Raw genomic sequence first — 19,466 nt, 5'->3', positions numbered from 1 at the left:
AACAGTTCTGCAGGTTGAGTTTTCTCTCTATACAAACATCACACAAATCATGGTCCTCTGCCTTTGAGCACTACCTCTCCCAACACCTACCTGAATGCCTTCTGATAACTTAATTTCTTTTGTCACTTACTAACTTCATCCTCACCTTTAATTACTTCATTTTTGAGGATCAGACTTACAAACAAATTAGGAGGACAGCGATGGGAACCAGGATGGTGCCACCCCGTGCCAACCTTTTTATGGGCCTCATTGAAGAGGCACTCCTTAAGACCCAGCTGTTGCATCCCCTGGCTTGATATAGGTTTACTGATGACATGTTTGAGGTTTGGGATCATGGTGAAGAAAACTTCATTAACTTACTTCAAAATCTCAACTCCTTTTCTAACCTTAATTTCACATGGTCCTTCTCCAGAACCAAGGCCACCTTCTTGGATGTTGACCATCTCATTGAGGCTCACATCCAATCCCTTGTGCATATCAAACCCACAAACAAACAACAGTAGCTCCACTTTGACAGCTACTATCTTTTCCACATCAAATTCTCCCTTCTTTACAGCCTAGGTATCTGTGTTAAACTTATCTGTTCCAGTCACAAATCCCTCAAAAGCTACATCAATAACCTTTCTAATGCCTTCCTCTCTGACAATTACCCTGCAGGCCCTGTCCATAAGCACATCTCCTGAGAAGTTTACTCCTCTCCTTCTGGCAACTATGTTCCTACCTCCAGGCCAAACAGAAGCATCCCCTTCATCACCCAGTACCAACCTAGCCTTGAATGCCTCAACACATTGCTCTGCCAGAGCTATAACTTTCTCAAGTTGAGCCCGAAATGAGATCATCCTTCCAAATATCCTTCTCACACCACCCATAGTGGCCTTTCATAGTCCTCTTAACCTCTGCTACAGCCTTGTCAAAGTGTATGACATTCCCAAACCACCTTCCATACCTAAAGGTTCCTATCCCTGTAACCTACCCCACTGCAAAACCTGTCCAATGCATCCCCCCCACAACCACCAACCCCAGTATTGACAAAGCATGTACAATTCAAGGCAGGGTCACATGTGGAACAACACATCATTTTTCAGCTGGTGTGTGTTCACCGCACAGTCTTCCACATAGTTATGACAACCCCAAAATTGTCTGAGCTAATGAAAGGGGGATGATCAATACACAGTGGCGAAGCATGCCCTCCAGTATAACTCTTGTGACCTAGAAGCCTGTTGCTCCACAGGAACCATTTGGATCCTCCCAGTCAACATGAGCCCTTCAGAGCCACACAGATGGGAACTTGCTCTCCAACATATCCTTTCATATTGCCACCCCCTGGACTCAACCTAAATTAACCTACTCTATCCTCCTCTTTGGTCATTTACTCATTTATTTACTTTTCATTTTTTATCTTATCATTTTTCATCTTTTTCCATTAGTTATTTAATTTATCTCGTTATCTTTCTCTTCTTACTTACTATCATTTATCTATCTTCTGTGCTTTGAAGTTGGCACATTATTTATGATGCACTATCTTTGACTTCCCTCTCACACGCTTTACTCCATCTTTGCATACCTTTCCCTTGTTACCTTATAAGCTAGGTTGTGAGTGACCTACACCCACTTTCCCTTCTTTCCCTTTCTTCCCTCCCTCTTCTCCAATGGAGGAACAAGTTTCTGAAAGATAGATTTTTTTTTTAAATTTATTTTTGTTGGCTTTCTTGTGTGACTGTCGGCTGTTCTGAATCTCTCATAGGCAGAGATTCAGGTGTCAACATAGAAGAGCAATAATGATGTTGGCATGGACTGGGAAACTGCCAAACTACCAGATGCATGGAGTGTATACAAATTTGAATTTGCTGACTGGAACTCTTTTAGTTAACTGATGTTTCAGCAGATCAAAGTTTGGATAATTGATGCTCTGCAGATGTGATATTAAAACAGTGATTGTGTGCACATATATTATCTAAGACTATAATTAATTGTTTTGAGAAATGCATAGTACAGTATTAGACATACCTCAGTGAAACCTCAATTGTAGTCATCCTAGACACTAATTCATGTTCTTGGAATGGAATGGAAAGACACAACTTACCTCAGTGAAACTTCCATTGTAGTCTCCCTGTACACTAATTCATGTTGTCCAATGCCTTGATCACATCTCAAAAAAAAAAAAAAAAAAAAAAAAAAAAAAAAAGGTTCAAATGGCTCTGAGCACTATGCGACTTAACTTCTCAGGTCATCAGTTGCCTAGAACTTAGAACTAATTAAACCTAACCAACCTAAGGACATCACACACATCCATGCCCAAGGCAGGATTCGAACCTGCGGCTGTAGCGGTCGCTCGGTTCCAGACTGTAGCGCCTAGAACCGCACGGCCATTCCAGCCGGCCGCATCTCGAAAATTAGGTTCCTCCAGGCCTGCAAAAAACCCTACAACTTCAGCTTTCAGTAATTTGTTTGAAGAGAATCTGCATCCACTGAGGATAATTTTGAGCCTTGGGAAGAAATGAAACTCTGGTGGAGTGAAACCAGGTGAATAAAATGGGCATGGCATCAATTTTTCTTAGTTAATGTATTTTTGCTATGGTAATGATCTTTGTGTGCAAGTACACATTGTCTTTAGAATGAGATTTTCACTCTGCAGTGGAGTGTGTGCTGATATGAAACTTACTGGCAGATTAAAACTGTGTTCCCGACTGAGACTCGAACTCGGGACCTTTGCCTTTCATGGGCAAGTGCTGTACCATCTGAGATACCCAAGCATGACTCACGCCCCATCCTCACAGCTTTACTTCTGCCAGTATCTCGTCCCCTACCTTCCAAACTTTACAGAAGCTCTCCTGCGAACCTTGCAGAACTAGCACTCCTGAAAGAAAGGATATTGCAGAGACATGGCTTTGCCACAGCCTAGGAGATGTTTCCAGAATGAGATTTTCACTCTGCAGGAGAGTGTGTGCTGATATGAAACTTCCTGGCAGATTAAAACTGTGTGCCGGACCGAGACTCGAACTCAGGACCTTTGCCTTTTGCGGGCAGGAGAGCTTCTGTAAAGTTTGGAAGGTAGGAGACAAGATACTGGCAGAAGTAAAGCTGTGAGGACAGGGTGTGAGTCATGCTTGGGTAGCCTATGTGGTAGAGTACTTGTCTGCAAAAGGCAAAGGTCCTGAGTTCGAGTCTCAGTCCGGCACACAGTTTTACTCTGCCACTAAATTTCACATTGTCTTAATGGAAGGTGACTTGCTTCCTTGCCAAATAGGGCATTTTTTTCATATCTTTCATTGTAGTTGGTCCAGGAGATTAACTCAGTATTGTGCTATAATTGTCTGACCAGTGTGAAAATAATCAATCAGGAGAATCCTTTGGGCATCCCAGAAAACTGACACCTTGACCTTTTAGGATGACCATATTAACTTTGTTTTCTTTGGTGCTGATGAATCAACTAATGTTTTGTCTCTGGGATATAGTAGTTGATCAGAGTTGCATGTGTGATCACGAACCAGCCCAAAAAAATGTTTTTAGTTGCTCTGAAAATCGATCAAACATTCTGATGTGTTTCTGACAGTTTCTCATATCCAATTGCACAGTTGAAATGTGGTATGCTCATTCACATGACATCCCTACAGCTTCATAAATTTCTCACACTTTCAGTCAGTGATCCTCCATGACCATTTTGTGCACTTTTGCAATAATTTCTGGGATAGTGGCAGGTCTTGGCTGATCACTAAGCAGATCATCATCTAAGCTGTCCTGACCAAATTTAAACTCATTTGTTTACTTGGCAACAGCTGAGTATGAAAGTGCAGAGCCCCCAGTGTTTCTTAAAATTGGCATGAGTTTTCTTATCTTTTATATCTTTCTTTATGAAGTACTTAATCACTGCTTGAATCTTGATTTTTTCTACCAAGAAAGAAAAGAGAGATGTTCACATCACAGATCTCTACCAGGCCCATTCATGTACCCTTGATGACTGCACGACACAAAGCTTTACGCCTCACCTGTATTTACTCTTAAAGGATGACATACTGTTACATGGTAATCCCTTTGTGCTAATGCTGACTTCAGATAGTGATTCCATGAACTTTTCAAATTGCCCTCATATTTTTAAAACCAGTTTTGATCCTCAATGACCATCTAGCTAAGAAGGAAAACAATAAAGACTCCTTATATCATACATAACTCCATGAAAGATGAACTACTTGAGTTCAATCAAACTAATATAGTACCTCAAAAAGAACTAAATTTTCAGAAATAAAGCACTGTGACCCATTCAGTGGCAGAGGAGATATCCCACTGACATTGAATTGACCACAGCAGTTCACTTTTCAAAATTTTGTTTGTTTTTTTGTACACTATAAATTTGACTGTACTTAAGTATTTCCTCTTATGTGGAATTATGCAGGACATGTGAAGTCTTTGTTGTTTTCTTTTTTTACCTGCATGAGGGTCAAGGACTGAAATCAGTTGTAATAAATAACAAATACAATAAGCACTGTGGTATGCATTTCTCAAAATATATTTCTACTGCTAAGTGTCACCTGAAAAATTGTATAATTAAGTTATTGGCTTACCTCTTTACCATGAGCAGTTTGTGCTAATGATTTTTCAATATAAATTCTCTCCACTCTGGAAATGTATTTGTGCTTTGCAGGAGTGTCTGCTCCCAAAATAAAATACAATAGTGACCATGCCACAGCCACTCCACCAAATACATAGAAAATGGATGGCCAACCCATATTGCTATTTGCTAAGAGGCCAGATGCAGGCATCGCAATCACTGTTCCCAGTTGAGAACCTATGTGAAAAGAATCAGTCAGTTAAATTATATATAATACTATTAAGCTATAACAGTTAAACAGGAGAGTCATAGGAAAGATTTGGTAGGACACGCAATTTAGAATTTGTAGAATTTTCCCCAGCAATCTTTGATGTTAAAGGTTCCCAAATTGTACTTGTCTGGTTAATTTCTATTTATTTATTTATTTACACAGAAGTGCCAAAGAAACTGGTTTGGGCATGCATATTCTAGTACAGAGATACGTAAACAGGCAGAATATGGTGCTGTGGTCAGCAACACCTATATAAGACAACAGGTGCCTGGCGCAGTTGTTAGATCAGTTACTGCTGCTACAATGGCAGGTTATCAAGATTTAAGTGAGTTTGAACGCGGTGATATAGTTGACGCGTGAGCAATGGGACACAGCATCTCTGAGGTAGTGATGAAGTGGGGATTTTCCAATGTGACCATTACACAAATGTACCGTGAATACCAGGAATCTAGTAAAACATCAAATCTCTGACATTGCTGCAACTGGAAAAAGATCCTGCAATAATGGGACCAACAACAACTGAAGAGAATCATTCAACGTGACAAAAGTGCAACCCTTCTGCAAATTGCTGTAGATTTCAATTCTGGGCCATCAACAAATGTCCGTGTGTGAACCATTCAATGAAACATCACTGATATGGGCTTTTAGAGCCAAAGGCCCATTCATGTACCCTTGATGACTGCACGACACAAAGCTTTACGCCTCACCTGGGCCCATCAGCACTGACATAGGACTGTTGGTGACTGGAAACATGGTTGGATGAGTCTCGTTTCAAATTGTGTTGATTTGATGCATGTGTAAGAGTAAGGAGACAACCTCATGAATCCATGGACCATGCATGTCAGCAAGGGGGGTGTTCAAGCTGGTGAAGGCTCTGTAATGGTGGGGGCATGTGCAGTTGGAATGAGATGAGACACATGATACATACAGATATCACTCTGACAGGTGACACATGTGTAGGCATTCTGTCTGATCACCTGCATCCATTCATGTGCATTGTGCATTCCAATAGACTTGGGAAATTCCAGCAAGACAATGTAACTCCCCACATACCCAGAATTGCTACAGAGTGGCTCCAGGAACATTTTTCTGAATTTAAACACTTTTGCTGGCCACAAAACTCCCCAGACATGAACATTATTGAACATATCTGGGATACCATGCAATGTGCTGTTCAGAAGAGATCTCCACCACCTTGTACTCTTACAGATTTATGGACAGCCCTGCAGGATTCATGATGTCTTAGATTAGATTAGATTAGTTTTTCGTACCATAGATCCGTGCTGAGGAGATCCTCGTGGATGTGGAACATGTCAATTTATTTATTTATTTATTTATTTTTAAAGCTGAAATAACAGTACTAATAGTATGAATATATACAATACATCATTTGTCTCTATTAAAAAATTCGTCAATGGAGTAGAAGGAGTTGGCCACTAGTAAGTCTTTCAGGCTCCTTTTAAACTGATTTTTATTTGTAACTAAATTTTTTATGTTTACTGGGAAATTATTGAAGATGAGTGTTCCTGAGTAGTGGACCCCTTTTTGAACTAAAGTAAGTGCTTTTAAGTCCTTGTGCAGATCATTTTTGTTCCTGGTATTGTATGTATGAACTGAGCTGTTTGTTGGAAAAAGAGATATATTATTTAGGACAAATTTCATTAATGAGTAAATATACTGAGAGGCAGTAGTTAGTATACCCAGTTCTTTGAAGAGGTTTCTACAGGACGTCCGTGAATTTACTCCACAAATAATATGTATTACACGCTTTTGGACTCTGAAAACTTTTGTTTGACTTGAAGAGTTACCCCAAAATATTATACCATATGACATTATGGAATGAAAGTAGGCAAAGTATGCAAGCTTTTTCATTTTTATGTCGCCTATGTCTGCTAACACTCGAATTGCAAATACAGGTTTGTTAAGGCGTTTCTGCAGTTCTGTGGTGTGCTCTTCCCAACTGAATTTATTATCAAGCTGTAATCCCAGGAATTTAAGACTGTCAACCTCTTCTATCTGCTCTTCTTCGTATTTTATGCATATGCTGGGTGGAAACCTCTTACAGGTTCTGAATTGCATATAGTGAGTCTTATCGAAGTTTAATGTCAGTGAGTTGACTTTAAACCATTTATTAATATCCATGAAAATATCATTAGCAGATCTTTCTAGAACTACACTTGACATACTATTTATTGCAATGTCAATTCCTTTCAGCACTATAAGACATTAGTTGAGTCCATGCCACATCATGTTGTAGCACTTCTGCATGGTCGCAGGGTCCCTACACACTATCAGGTAGGAGTACCAGGTTCTTTGGCTCTTCAGTGTATTATTAGTCTGCCGGCAGTTTTCAGGCTAAGTAAGACAATGTCCACAACTGCATCCATATATTATTGGTAAACAACAAAAAGCTTATATTATTCCTTCAATGCTTGAATATTATTTGACATAACTGAGATGGTAAAAACACTTAAAGTTATGTATACAGACAGGTGAAAAGACACTTTTCAAATAACATGTGAATTTACAGTTAAACATCTCAAGACTCTTCAGAAACACAGGGAAAGAAGCTATTACATTAAACCTAAATTGTAAGATCAGTTGCAGTGTGGCTCAATGGCACAAGGAGTAAGTATCCGACAACATGTCTTTTTCTCTTTTATTAAACTGCAACTGTCTAATGCCATATTGTGGTCTGTTAAGGAAAGTTAGTTCACTATTTAGAAATCTATTCAGTTATTTTTGTATTTCGTTCAGTTTTTTACGTATTTATTCATTCTTCCAGGGATCACAATCAGAATGATATATGATTTGTCATCATAAGACAATGAAAATAAATATCTCCAATATACATACACACAAAATAAACATATATGTTTATGAAATACAACAGGTTGTCAACAGTGGTCTTGCTGAAAGAATCAATCTGGCATTTGCTGATAATGTTTTAGGAAGTCCGCAAGAAGTCTAAATCAGGATGGCAGGATAGAGAGAACTCCATGCTCCCAAATATGAAGTCAGTGTCTTAACAATTGCACTGCCTCATTTGGTTGGTCTCTGCCACACAGTGTTTTCTTGGTCACATAAGTTATGCCAAATATCATATAATAAAGTGTAAACCCTGAAAGAAAATCCTCAGATGTGTCAGGCTTAGCAGGCCAGCAGATGAGAAAAAAGTTGGTATTGCTTTCAGTAAAAGAATGAGCCTCGGATTAAAAATACGTAATGTAGACAGCACTTCTTATACCACAGTCTGAAGAAAAACCAAGAACAGGAAACTAGAACCCAACAAAAAACAAAAACAAGTTGAGAGTGGGAACATTAAATGTAATAACCTTTACAGGAAAGACTGTAGAGATTGTAGACATGATGGAGATGAGAAAGATTCATATCCTTGGATTGAGTGAGACCAAGTGAAAGGGAAAAAACTCTAAATTGCTGAGAGGTGGGCACAAATTATACTGGCAGGGGCACAATAAAGAGGTAAAAAATGGAATGGGGTTTGTGTTTCACAAAGGCATTGACCCAGTTACAGATGCGAGCTTTGTAAGTGAAACGATAATTAGAACAAGAGTGAACTTGGGAAAGAATAGTTTTACTATACTGCAAGTGTATGCACCTCAGCAAGGGTGCAGTGAGGAAGAAAAAATGAAATTCCTTGAAGATCCGGAAGACCAAGTAAGAGAAGATATCATTATGATAATTGGGGATCTGAATGCTCTGATTGGCATGGATAGAGATGGATACAAGGAAGTGATGGGCCCTTTTGGATACGGATGATGAAATGTTGCGGGTGAAGAAATTTTAAATCTGTGCATAAGGAATCATCTTTCAGTGAAGAATACATTCTTCAAGAAACAAGATAGCCATAAGATTACTATATATGGCTGGGATGGCAAATCTAAGACAGTTATAGACTATATATTAACAGACAAATTAATTGGAGGAAAAGTAAGGGACACTAAAGTCATACCAAGTGAGCACTTGGATAGTGACCACAGGTTACTAGTAGCTCATCTAAATTATAAGATCAAAAGTTTGAACGCTGTACAAAGAATGCCAAAAATTAAGGAGTGGAAGTTGAAAGAAGAAGAAAATAATAAAAGTTTCCAAAATCTAGTAGCACAAAAATTGCCAAAAACTGAAAGGGTAGTGCAGAGGAAGAGTGGAACCTATTTAAAACATCAATTGACTGGAATACTCTCTTTCAAATTCTAAAGGAGGCAGGGGTAAAATACAGGGAGCAAAAGGCTATTTACAATTTGTACAGAAACCAGATGGCAGTTATAAGAGTCGAGGGGCATGAAAGGGAAGCAGTGGTTGGGAAGGGAGTGAGACAGGGTTGTAGCCTCTCCCCAATGTTGTTCAATCTGTATATTGAGCAAGCAGTAAAGGAAACAAAAGAAAAATTCGGAGTAGGTATTAAAATCCATGGAGAGGAAATAAAAACTTTGAGGTTCGCCGATGACATTGTAATTCTGTCAGAGACAGCAAATGACTTGGAAGAGCAGTTGAACGGAATGGACAGTGTCTTGAAAGGAGGATATAAGATGAACATCAACAAAAGCAAAACGAGGATAATGGAATGTAGTCGAATTAAGTCAGGTGATGCTGAGGGAATTAGATTAGGAAATGAGACACTTAAAGTAGTAAAGGAGTTTTGCTATTTGGGGAGCAAAATAACTGATGATGGTCAAAGTAGAGAAGATATAAAATGTAGATTGGCAATGGGAAGGAAAGCGTTTCTGAAGAAGAGAAATTTGTTAACATCAGGTATTGATTTAAGTGTCAGGAAGTCGTTTCTGAAAGTATTTGTATGGAGTGTAGCCATGTATGGAAGTGAAACATGGATGATAAATAGTTTGGACAGGAAGAGAATAGAAGCTTTCGAAATGTGGTGCTACAGAAGAATGCTGAAGATTAGATGGGTAGATCACATAACTAATGAGAAGGTATTGAATAGAATTGGGGAGAAGAGGAGTTTGTGGCACAACGTGACGAGAAGAAGGGACCGGTTGGTAGGACATGTTCTGAGGCATCACGGGATCACAAATTTAGCATTGGAGGGCAGGGTGGAGGGTAAAAATCGTAGAGGGAGACCAAGAGATGAATACACTAAGCAGATTCAGAAGGATGTAGGTTGCAGTAGGTACTGGGAGATGAAGAAACTTGCACAGGATAGGGTAGCATGGAGAGCTACATCAAACCAGTCTCAGGACTGAAGACCACAACAACAACAATAGTTAATGGTGCTGTGCAGATATGTGGCAAAACAAAGGGTAAAGTGAAAGACAAAGAAACCAGTTGGTGGAACGACAGAGTAAAGAACACAATTAAAAAACATAATACGGCAAAGAGAAACATGGAGTTTGAAAAAAGAAATCAGAACCAGGGGCTGGTGCCAAAAGATGAACACAAGCTGACAACACTGGAGAAGGAATACCAACAAAAGAAACTCCAAGAAAAAAGAAAATTGTGAAAGAAGAACAGGAGAAGAGTTCAGAAATATTCACCCAGAAACTAGAGCAGGATAGCAAAGGGAACCAAAAAACTGCTATATGGGTTATTGAAAAATAAAAGATCTGATAGAGAAGACATAAAAGCGATTGAAACAGAGTATGGGGATGTTGTCAAGGACAGGGAAGGTATCAGAGAAGAGATGAAGAATTATTTTGAAATCTTACTGAATTGGGAAGGTGCACAAGAAAGTGACACCAAAGTCATTGAATTAGAGGAGGAGCAGGATCCAATCTCTTTGTTGTTGTTGTTGTTGTGGTCTTCAGTCCTGAGACTGGTTTGATGCAGCTCTCCATGCTACTCTATCCTGTGCAAGCTGCTTCATCTCCCAGTACTTACTGCAACCTACATCCTTCTGAATCTGCTTAGTGTATTCATCTCTTGGTCTCCCTCTACGATTTTTACCCTCCATGCTGCCCTCCAATGCTAAATTTGTGATCCCTTGATGCCTCAGAACATGCCCTACCAACCGGTCCCTTCTTCTTGTCAAGTTGTGCCACAAACTCCTCTTCTCCCCTATTCTATTCAATACCTCCTCATTAGTTGCGAAACTGAGAATTTCCTGAAACAGATGAAAAGGGGAAAGCAGCTGGAGTAGATGAGCTGACAGCATATGTGATTAAAGCCGCAGGAATCCATAGAGTGCAATGGTTACACCAGATGCTGGGGGTGATATGGAAAGAAAACATCGTGCCAGATGAATGGAAAAAAGGAATTATAATACCATTGTTCAAGAAAGGTGACAGATGGAAATGCACCAACTATCGAGGAACCACACTGTTATCTCACTGCCTTAAGATAATGGAAAAGGTCATAGAAAAAAGATTGTGGAAAATTCTAGAACACCAATTAGAGGACAACAGCATGGGTTCAAAAGTGATAGGGGAACAATAGATCTCATTTTCTCCCTCAACGCATGTGGTAGCCATGCAGTCTTAGGCGCCTTGCCACGGTTCGAGCGGCTGCCTCCGTCGGAGATTCGAGTCCTCCCTTGGGCATGACTGTTTGTGTTGTCCTTAGCACAAGTTAGTTTAAGTTAGATTAAGTAGTGTGTAAGTCTAGAGGCCGATGACCTCAGCAGTTTGGTCCCATAGAACTTACCACAAATTTACAATTTTCTCCCTCTGTCAGTTAATGAAGAAGTATTGGGAAAAAGGAAAGGAGTTGATAGCAGTATTCATGGATTTGGAAAAAGCACATGATAGTGTACTAAGGGATAAAATATGCTTTAGAAAACATAATGTTCCTTATTAATTAATGAAAGAAGTCCAGATGCTGTACGATGGTTGTGAGAGCAGTGTGCAAGTAGGAGGTGGAAGATGGTTTAAGACAAAGAGAGGTGTTCAGCAAGGCAGTTCACTCTCCCTTTTATTCTTCATTACACTTATGGACACAATCATGAAAGAAATCAAGGGAGAAGAAAATGAAGAGCTCAGTGCTTTTGTTTTTGCTGATGACATCGTCATTTGGGCAGAGACAGAAATGGAGGTTCGGAGGAGACTAAATTACTGGAACACAAAATTAAAAAAAAAATCAAGTTAACTGTGAATAGGAACAAGACAGTGGCAATGGATATGAGCAGGACACCCATACCTTGTAACATCATACTGGAGGGGGAGAAGGTTGAATGTGTGAAAAGCTTTAATTATCTGGGTAGCATCTTATCATGTGATGGAAGTTCCAAACAAGAAATTTTAAACAGAATAACAAAAGGATCCTAGCTTTTCCCACCAAGTAAGAAATCTAATCTGGGACAAGGAAGTCCCTCTAAGAGCCAAATAGACCATGTATAAAACTTATCTCCTGTCAATCGTGATGTATAGTCTAGAGGACTGTGACATAAATAAGAGATCAGAGAGTCAAATACAAGCATGTGAAATGAAGTTCCTTAGGTCAGCTCTACAAAAAACTAGGAGAGCCAGAGCCAGGAATGATTATGTAAGGAGACACCTGCAGGTGACATTGACTACAGAGGAGAGGATGAGAGCTTTGAGATTGAAGTGGTTTGATCATGTGAAGCGAATGCACACAACTCAAACTCCATGCCAGTATTTGGAGATGGAGGTACCAGGAAGACCAATTAGGCAGCCTAGAAAGGGATGGATGGACCAAGAGGAGAGGAGAGGAGTAACATGGGATATAGTGGAGAAGGAAAAGCTATACCAGGACAGAAACCAATGGAGGCTTATCGTTCACCAAGTTCCTATCTGGCTCACTGGAAGGAAATCCTGATGATGATGATAATGTCTTAACAGTTTCACTGCCTCATTTGGTTAGTCTCTGTCACACAGTGTTTTCTCAGTCACATAATTTATGCCAAATGTCATATCATCATTCATTTCTTCATGTCTTCTCTTCAGTTCATCTGGAATAATGAGTCAGCATTCTCCCTGATGAGAGAGGTGTTGAGCTTAGGGGAATAGCAAGACTTTACTATCATGCACTATTAATCTCAGAACATTTGCTTGTTAAAGCAAAACCCTTGTGCTTATGTTCCATAATGTGAAAAGGTGCTGCGGTAGTCCCCTTTGGTATCAATCCCTATTCTGAGCCAAGAACTATTACCGGAACACTTAGAAATGCTTTCTCTCATATGCACAACTGAGTGATAGATCTTGATGCAGTAAGGGTACCCAGTTTTTTAAGTTTTACATTGAGCCCAACAATGCTTTTAGTTATTATTTTTATGGCCCTTTTGTAGAGTTTGAAAACTATGTTCATATTTTGTGTCTTTAATCCCCAGAAGAACTCCTGTATTTAAGGAATTAGACCTGGAGAAATGAATGATCATGGTCCTAGAGTCACTAGCAGGGTTCCATTGCATGCGCAGTGGAGCAGTTTAAAACTATGTTTTTATTATACAACATTTGGCGTAAATTACGTGACCGAGAAAACACTGTGTGACAGAGACCAACCAAAGACACTGGCTTTCACAAACTGCTATGACAACACTTAAGAGCAAGCTGATGGTGTTATTATAGTCAGAATTTTTGTGTGTTCGTTATATGTTAATTGACAATCAGTCTTCCTCCCTAAAAACTTTGGTTTGCTAAACAGTCTACAAGTTTATTAACTATGCTCAATGCAACAGAGTTGATGTTCATTGTCAATTTATTACATACTGCCCATTTGTAAACACTATTAAAGGTTGCACTTGCTTTCTCTATTAGGAGTACTGTTTTGTCAGTAATTTGATGTTGTCATAAGCAAAGACAACTTTTTCTCCATGTCTTATACTGTCTGGTCTTGACTATGTGCATCCACATGGGAGTTGTTAACTATGGCAAAGTGTATGCGGTGTTTTTTAATTACCAATGGGAAATGTTTAGTCTAAGTTAATGCATTTCTAACATTTCTATTTCTATAGTTTGTTATTTTATGTTTGTGTTTTACTATTATTCTTTTTTTCACATGGAAATGTTTATTTAAAACAATGAAAAATCCAATGATAGAATTAACAATTATGAAAAGGATAGTTGCAACTTACCATATAGCAAATGTAATGTATTGCGAATACATAGAAAGAAGGATCCTTTATTGTATGATTATATGATAGCGGAACAAACACTGGTAGCAGTTACTTCTGTAAAATATCTGGGAGTATGCGTGCGGAACGATTTGAAGTGGAATGATCATATAAAATTAATTGTTGGTAAGGCGGGTACTAGGTTGAGATTCATTGGGAGAGTGCTTAGAAAATGTAGTCCAGCAACAAAGGAGGTGGCTTACAAAACACTCGTTCGACCTATACTTGAGTATTGCTCATCAGTGTGGGATCCGTACCAGATCGGGTTGACGGAGGAGATAGAGAAGATCCAAAGAAGAGCGGCGCGTTTCGTCACAGGGTTATTTGGTAACCGTGATAGCGTTACGGAGATGTTTAATAAACTCAAGTGGCAGACTCTGCAAGAGAGGCGCTCTGCATCGCGGTGTAGCTTGCTCGCCAGGTTTCGAGAGGGTGCGTTTCTGGATGAGGTATCGAGTATATTGCTTCCCCCTACTTATACCTCCCGAGGAGATCACGAATGTAAAATTAGAGAGATTAGAGCGCGCACGGAGGCTTTCAGACAGTCGTTCTTCCCGCGAACCATACGCGACTGGAACAGGAAAGGGAGGTAATGACAGTGGCACGTAAAGTGCCCTCCGCCACACACCGTTGGGTGGCTTGCAGAGTATGAATGTAGATGTAGATGTTGAGTCACAGAAAGGCACTACAAAAAGACTGTCAGAAAGTTAGCTTTTGGCCAACAAGACCTTTGTCAAAAGTAGACAACACACACACACACACACACACACACACACAGGGATGTGTGCACACACACGCGCGCACACACACACACACACACACACACACACACACACACACACACACACACACACACACATGCAAATGTAGTTAACACATACATGACCACAGTCTCTGGCAGCTAGAGCCAGACTGCGAGCAGCAGGGCATTATCAGAGAGGCAGCCAGGTGGGGTAAGGAGGAGGTTGGGGAGGGGAGGGGGAGGGATAGCAGGGTATAAGTCAGAGATGGTAAAGTGCTGCTGGGAGCACACAGGGATGAGGTGGAGAGTGGGACAGCTAGTGAAGTTGGGAGGTTAGACAGTGAACGAGGGAGAGGGAGGGAGGGGGTAGCGGAAAAGGAGAGAAGTAAAAAGACTGGTTGCATTGGTGGAATAGAGGGCTGTGTAGTGCTGGAATGGGAACAGGGAAGGGGCTGGATGGGTAAGGACAATGACTAACGAAGGTTGTGACAAGGAGGGTTACAGAAATGTAGGATATATTGTAGGGAGAGTTCCCGCCTGCACAGTTCAGAAAAGCTGGTGTTGGTGGGAAGGCTCCAGATGGCACAATGGCAACCGATGCCTGTGGTTTGGGACTGTTGAAAGTATCCAGAATGAGATTTTCACTCTGCAGCGGAGTGTGCGCTGATATGAAACTTCCTGGCAGATTAAAACTGTGTGCCCGACCGAGGCTCGAGCTCGGGACTTTTGCCTTTCGCGGGCAAGTGCTCTACCATCTGAGCTACCAATGCACGACTCACGCCCGGTCCTCACAGCTTTACTTCTGCCAGTATCTCGTCTCCTACCTTCCAAACTTTACAGAAGCTCTCCTGCGAACCTTGCAGAACTAGCACTCCTGAAAGAAAGGCTATTGCGGAGACATGGCTTAGCCACAGCCTGGGGGATGTTTCCAGAATAAGATTTTCACTCTGCAGCGGAGTGTGCGCTGATATGAAACTTCTTGCGGCTAAGCCATGTCTCCGCAATATCCTTTCTTTCAGGAGTGCTAGTTCTGCAAGATTCGCAGGAGAGTTTCTGTAAAGTTTGGAAGGTAGGAGATGAGATACTGACAGAAGTAACGCTGTGAGGACCGGGCGTGAGTCGTGCTTTGGTAGCTCAGATGGTAGAGCACTTGCCCGCGAAAGGCAAAGGTCACGAGTTCGAGTCTCGGTCGGGCACACAGTTTTAATCTGCCAGGAAGTTTGTTGAAAGTATGTTCATTTCCAATGCCAGTGTCATAGATGACAGAAAGTATGTCACTCTACTCAGCCATTTTGACACCTATGCTGACATTAACTGTGACATCATCCTGGCACTGCCACCTACGAGCAAGTATGGCACCTCCAAAACAATGCTCTTAAGATGTCTCTCCTGGAGTCGTCTCCTGGATATCTCTACATCATCCCCAATGAGGCACTGTGGACGATCTGTATCATCATGCTCCTATCCCATGTACAGATGACTTTAGTTGTCACCAGAAACCAGTCTATAGACGCCCAATTCTCCCTGGCCAACAGCATTTTCGGCGTTTCTTGACATAGGTGCGGCATCAACAAAGCTCCTAACAATGGTATGGATATGCGTGCTGCATAGCCACACATCTTTCAGCCACCAACAGTCACCCCACCCAATACTGATGTCACAGCAGCCACCACTCCTGTGTTTACAAGACAAACTCAGCTTCAGTTGTCACTCCCAGTACATCGACAGACATACACATGCAGTCTCACCTCTGTTGGTACCACACCTATTCAGCAGCACCACGCACCTCTGTCATCAATCTAGTGACTAACCAAACTCACTTCATGGCCTGCAAGAGGTGCCCTGAGCCTAGAATGATGCATAAGCTGCCTCAACACACACAACATAGTGTTTGCCTGCTGGCTTCCGATGTTGCTCTGAACAATATCTGTACATCCTTGACCACATCAGTGGACTACCATTCCTGGTCGACGCCAAATCGCAGATCAGTACAGCACTTCATATGCCTGCCTTGCCAATGTCTGAAGACTCATGCCATCACTTGACAGCTGCTAATGGCTCTCCTATCACTGTTAGGGGTATCCAGACGTGGACTCTAGACCTCGGATTTGCTACATGCTTCATGTGGTCATTCATCATCTCTGAAGCTACGGAGACAGTCCTGGGTGCCAATCTCCTATGGGCATTTCACCTTATGCCCATACTGTGTGCAAACAAGCTCATACTTGCCTCCTGACCATGTTGCTAACAGTACCTGCTCTCTGGTCACGTTACAGCCCCATTGTGATGGCATCGATGCTCCTTCCTTAGCCATGCCCAAGCAACGGTACATACAACAGTATGTGGACTGCACTGACTGCTTACTACTTGTCTGTCAACAGCACATGGCCACACAAGAAACACTCACTCACCTCTGACAGGACAATGCGTCCCTACGTAGACACATCCAAATAGCACAGGCAGAACTCACAGAGGCATGGCACACCCTCAGGCCTATGCTTGTGGACCTGCATCTGTAACCTGATGCCTAGAGCTGCCTTATGCAGTCGCCCCTACCTCACTGTTGACATAGATCAGTACATCGCCTACCACTTATTCTGTGCTCACTCCTTCACCAGCTGCTGTCATAAATACCATGTTCACACATTGCTGCTCACCTCTCCCTCCCACACACCCATGCCACACACCTCCGCAGATTGGCCTCTCCCCATCACACCTGCATCCGTGCAGTACGCTGATGTCCATGCTGAGGCAGCATCTGGACCCAGTGCTGCCTGACGTGCCACAATGAAACCTTTGTGGCTCTTTGACCACACCATGTATGCACATGCACCAGCCTCCTCCAGGCAACCTAGCTCCAATTTGCAGCTGCCATTTGATGCCACTGCCTCCCAGGTCGAGTCAGCACTTGCATGCTGCGCTGCCTGCTGTACTGCATCCTAACCACCTTAGCTTGCTGACCATGCCACGCTACCACCTTGTTCAGGCAACTCAGATCCAGACACAGCTGACATTGGATGTCTTTTTTTTTTTTTGCTTGGGACACCAACATCCATGCAGCCTGTGCTGACACACTCTCAATCAGTCACTCCACCCAACATAATCGTTTTGTCTTCTCAGCCATCAACAGCAGCATGGTGCATCTCATTAACACTACACCCAATCCTATGGTTAGTCAGCACTCCAGAGGTCTACCTCCTGACTACAGCCACTTGGATAAGTATTTACAAGCTGGCATCATTCACTCATCATACAGCAGCTGGGCCTCACCCATCTGCTTCATCCCTAAGAAGGACAGTTCGGCCAGACTTTGTGGGGACTATCATGCTCTGAGTGCTCATACAGTTGGGGACAATTACCCAATCCCTAATAGTCAAGACTTCACGCACCATCTTGCTGATGCTAAAGTGTTCAGTGTAATTGATTGTAAGAAGGTATATCTGCAGATACTGATGTACAAAGAAGACATTCAACGACTGCCATAATCACACCTTTTGGACTGTTCAGTTCCTTTTTATGCCTAAAAAACACTGCAAAAACCTCAAAATGCTTCATAGACAGCCCACCTTTTAAATTTTCATTTTGTTACACGTATCTGGACGATATTCTCATTTTTTCACCAGGCATGGACTCACACTTCACCCACCTCAAACAAGTTCTTTGTGCTCTCGAAGTCAGTGGTGTAGTGGTCAACACTGACAAATGTCAACTCTGTCAGGCACAAGTCACCTTTTTGGACCATGCCGTTTTCTCGGGATAGTCAATTTCTATCACCGTCACTTGCCTCATGCCATTGCCTTGCAGGAACCCTTAACACAGGCCTTCAAAGGCAAAAATACAGGAAACTCACGTCAATCACAGACATGCAGCGTGCCTTCCAAACCAACAAGGGTGATCTGGGTTAGGTAGCCTCCTCACCTGATTCCAGAAATTCCCCTGTCCATCACTGCTGTCAATAGCAATTTAGCGATAGCAGCTGTCCTTCAGCAAAAGATCAACAGCTCCAATCAACCCTTGCACTTCTTCTCCCATAAGCTGACCAAGGCAAAGTACACCCCGTGGTCAGCTTGCAAGCAGGAGCTACTGCCCGTTTACGAGGCGGTGCAGTATTTCACAGACAATATCGAAGGATGCCCCTTGTCATTCACATCGGCCACCGGCCCCTAGCCAATGCTACCAAAAGCCCACCCAAAGATGAGTGCCTCTGCCATTACCATCTCGCAATTTACTATGGACATCTGTGTCATGTGAAGCGTGCAGACAACTTAGTCACTGACTACTTGCCATGCATTGGCGCCATCTTGTCCAAGTTCAACTTCAACAAGCTCTTGAAGCTCAGCAGGACGAGCCTGAGCTACAGGACCTCTTAAACAATGCCTCCACCACCCTCATCATTTAGCCTAAGTTTATCCTCTGTTCAACCTGCCCTGTCCTCTGCAGCATGTACCAAATATGCACACACCCACTCATCGCATAACATTTCTGCAGAATTATTTTCAACCTGTTTCACAACCTCGCCCATTCCAGTGTCAAACCTATTACTTGCCTTTTAACTTTTATACACTTTTTTTTAATACTTTGGCTGCACATTAAGCGAGACTGCAAGTAGTGGATGAGGGCCTGTGAACTGTGCCATCGATGTAAAACCACATGGCACACTTAGCCCCTTCCAGATACTGAAGGGACATTTCCAATGCATTTGTGTGGATCTGTGGATCTGGTCAGTGCCCTTCCCCCATCCAGCAACTACTGCTACCTCCTCTTCATTGTTGACCGGGTAACATGCTGGCTAGAGGCACCCCCATCCAAGACATCACTGCTGAAATGGATGCCAGAGCCTTATGTCTACTTCGTTCTTGAGTTT

General features: G+C 41.9%; 1 protein-coding gene across 1 annotated transcript in view; it reads right to left on the bottom strand.

Moving 5' to 3' along the window:
* LOC126243944 (putative inorganic phosphate cotransporter) overlaps window positions 1–19,466 on the bottom strand; it is a 178,533-nt gene that overhangs the window by 42,003 nt on the left and 117,064 nt on the right. Inside the window, exon 5 of the mRNA XM_049948200.1 lies at window positions 4,560–4,783. Coding sequence (XP_049804157.1) covers window positions 4,560–4,783 — 224 coding nt within the window. The remainder of the gene's footprint in view (window positions 1–4,559; window positions 4,784–19,466) is intronic.

The sequence above is a fragment of the Schistocerca nitens genome, chromosome 1, assembly GCF_023898315.1.
Source record: "Schistocerca nitens isolate TAMUIC-IGC-003100 chromosome 1, iqSchNite1.1, whole genome shotgun sequence".
NCBI lineage: Eukaryota > Metazoa > Arthropoda > Insecta > Orthoptera > Acrididae > Schistocerca > Schistocerca nitens.
This window is presented reverse-complemented; position numbering and strand designations above follow the sequence as displayed.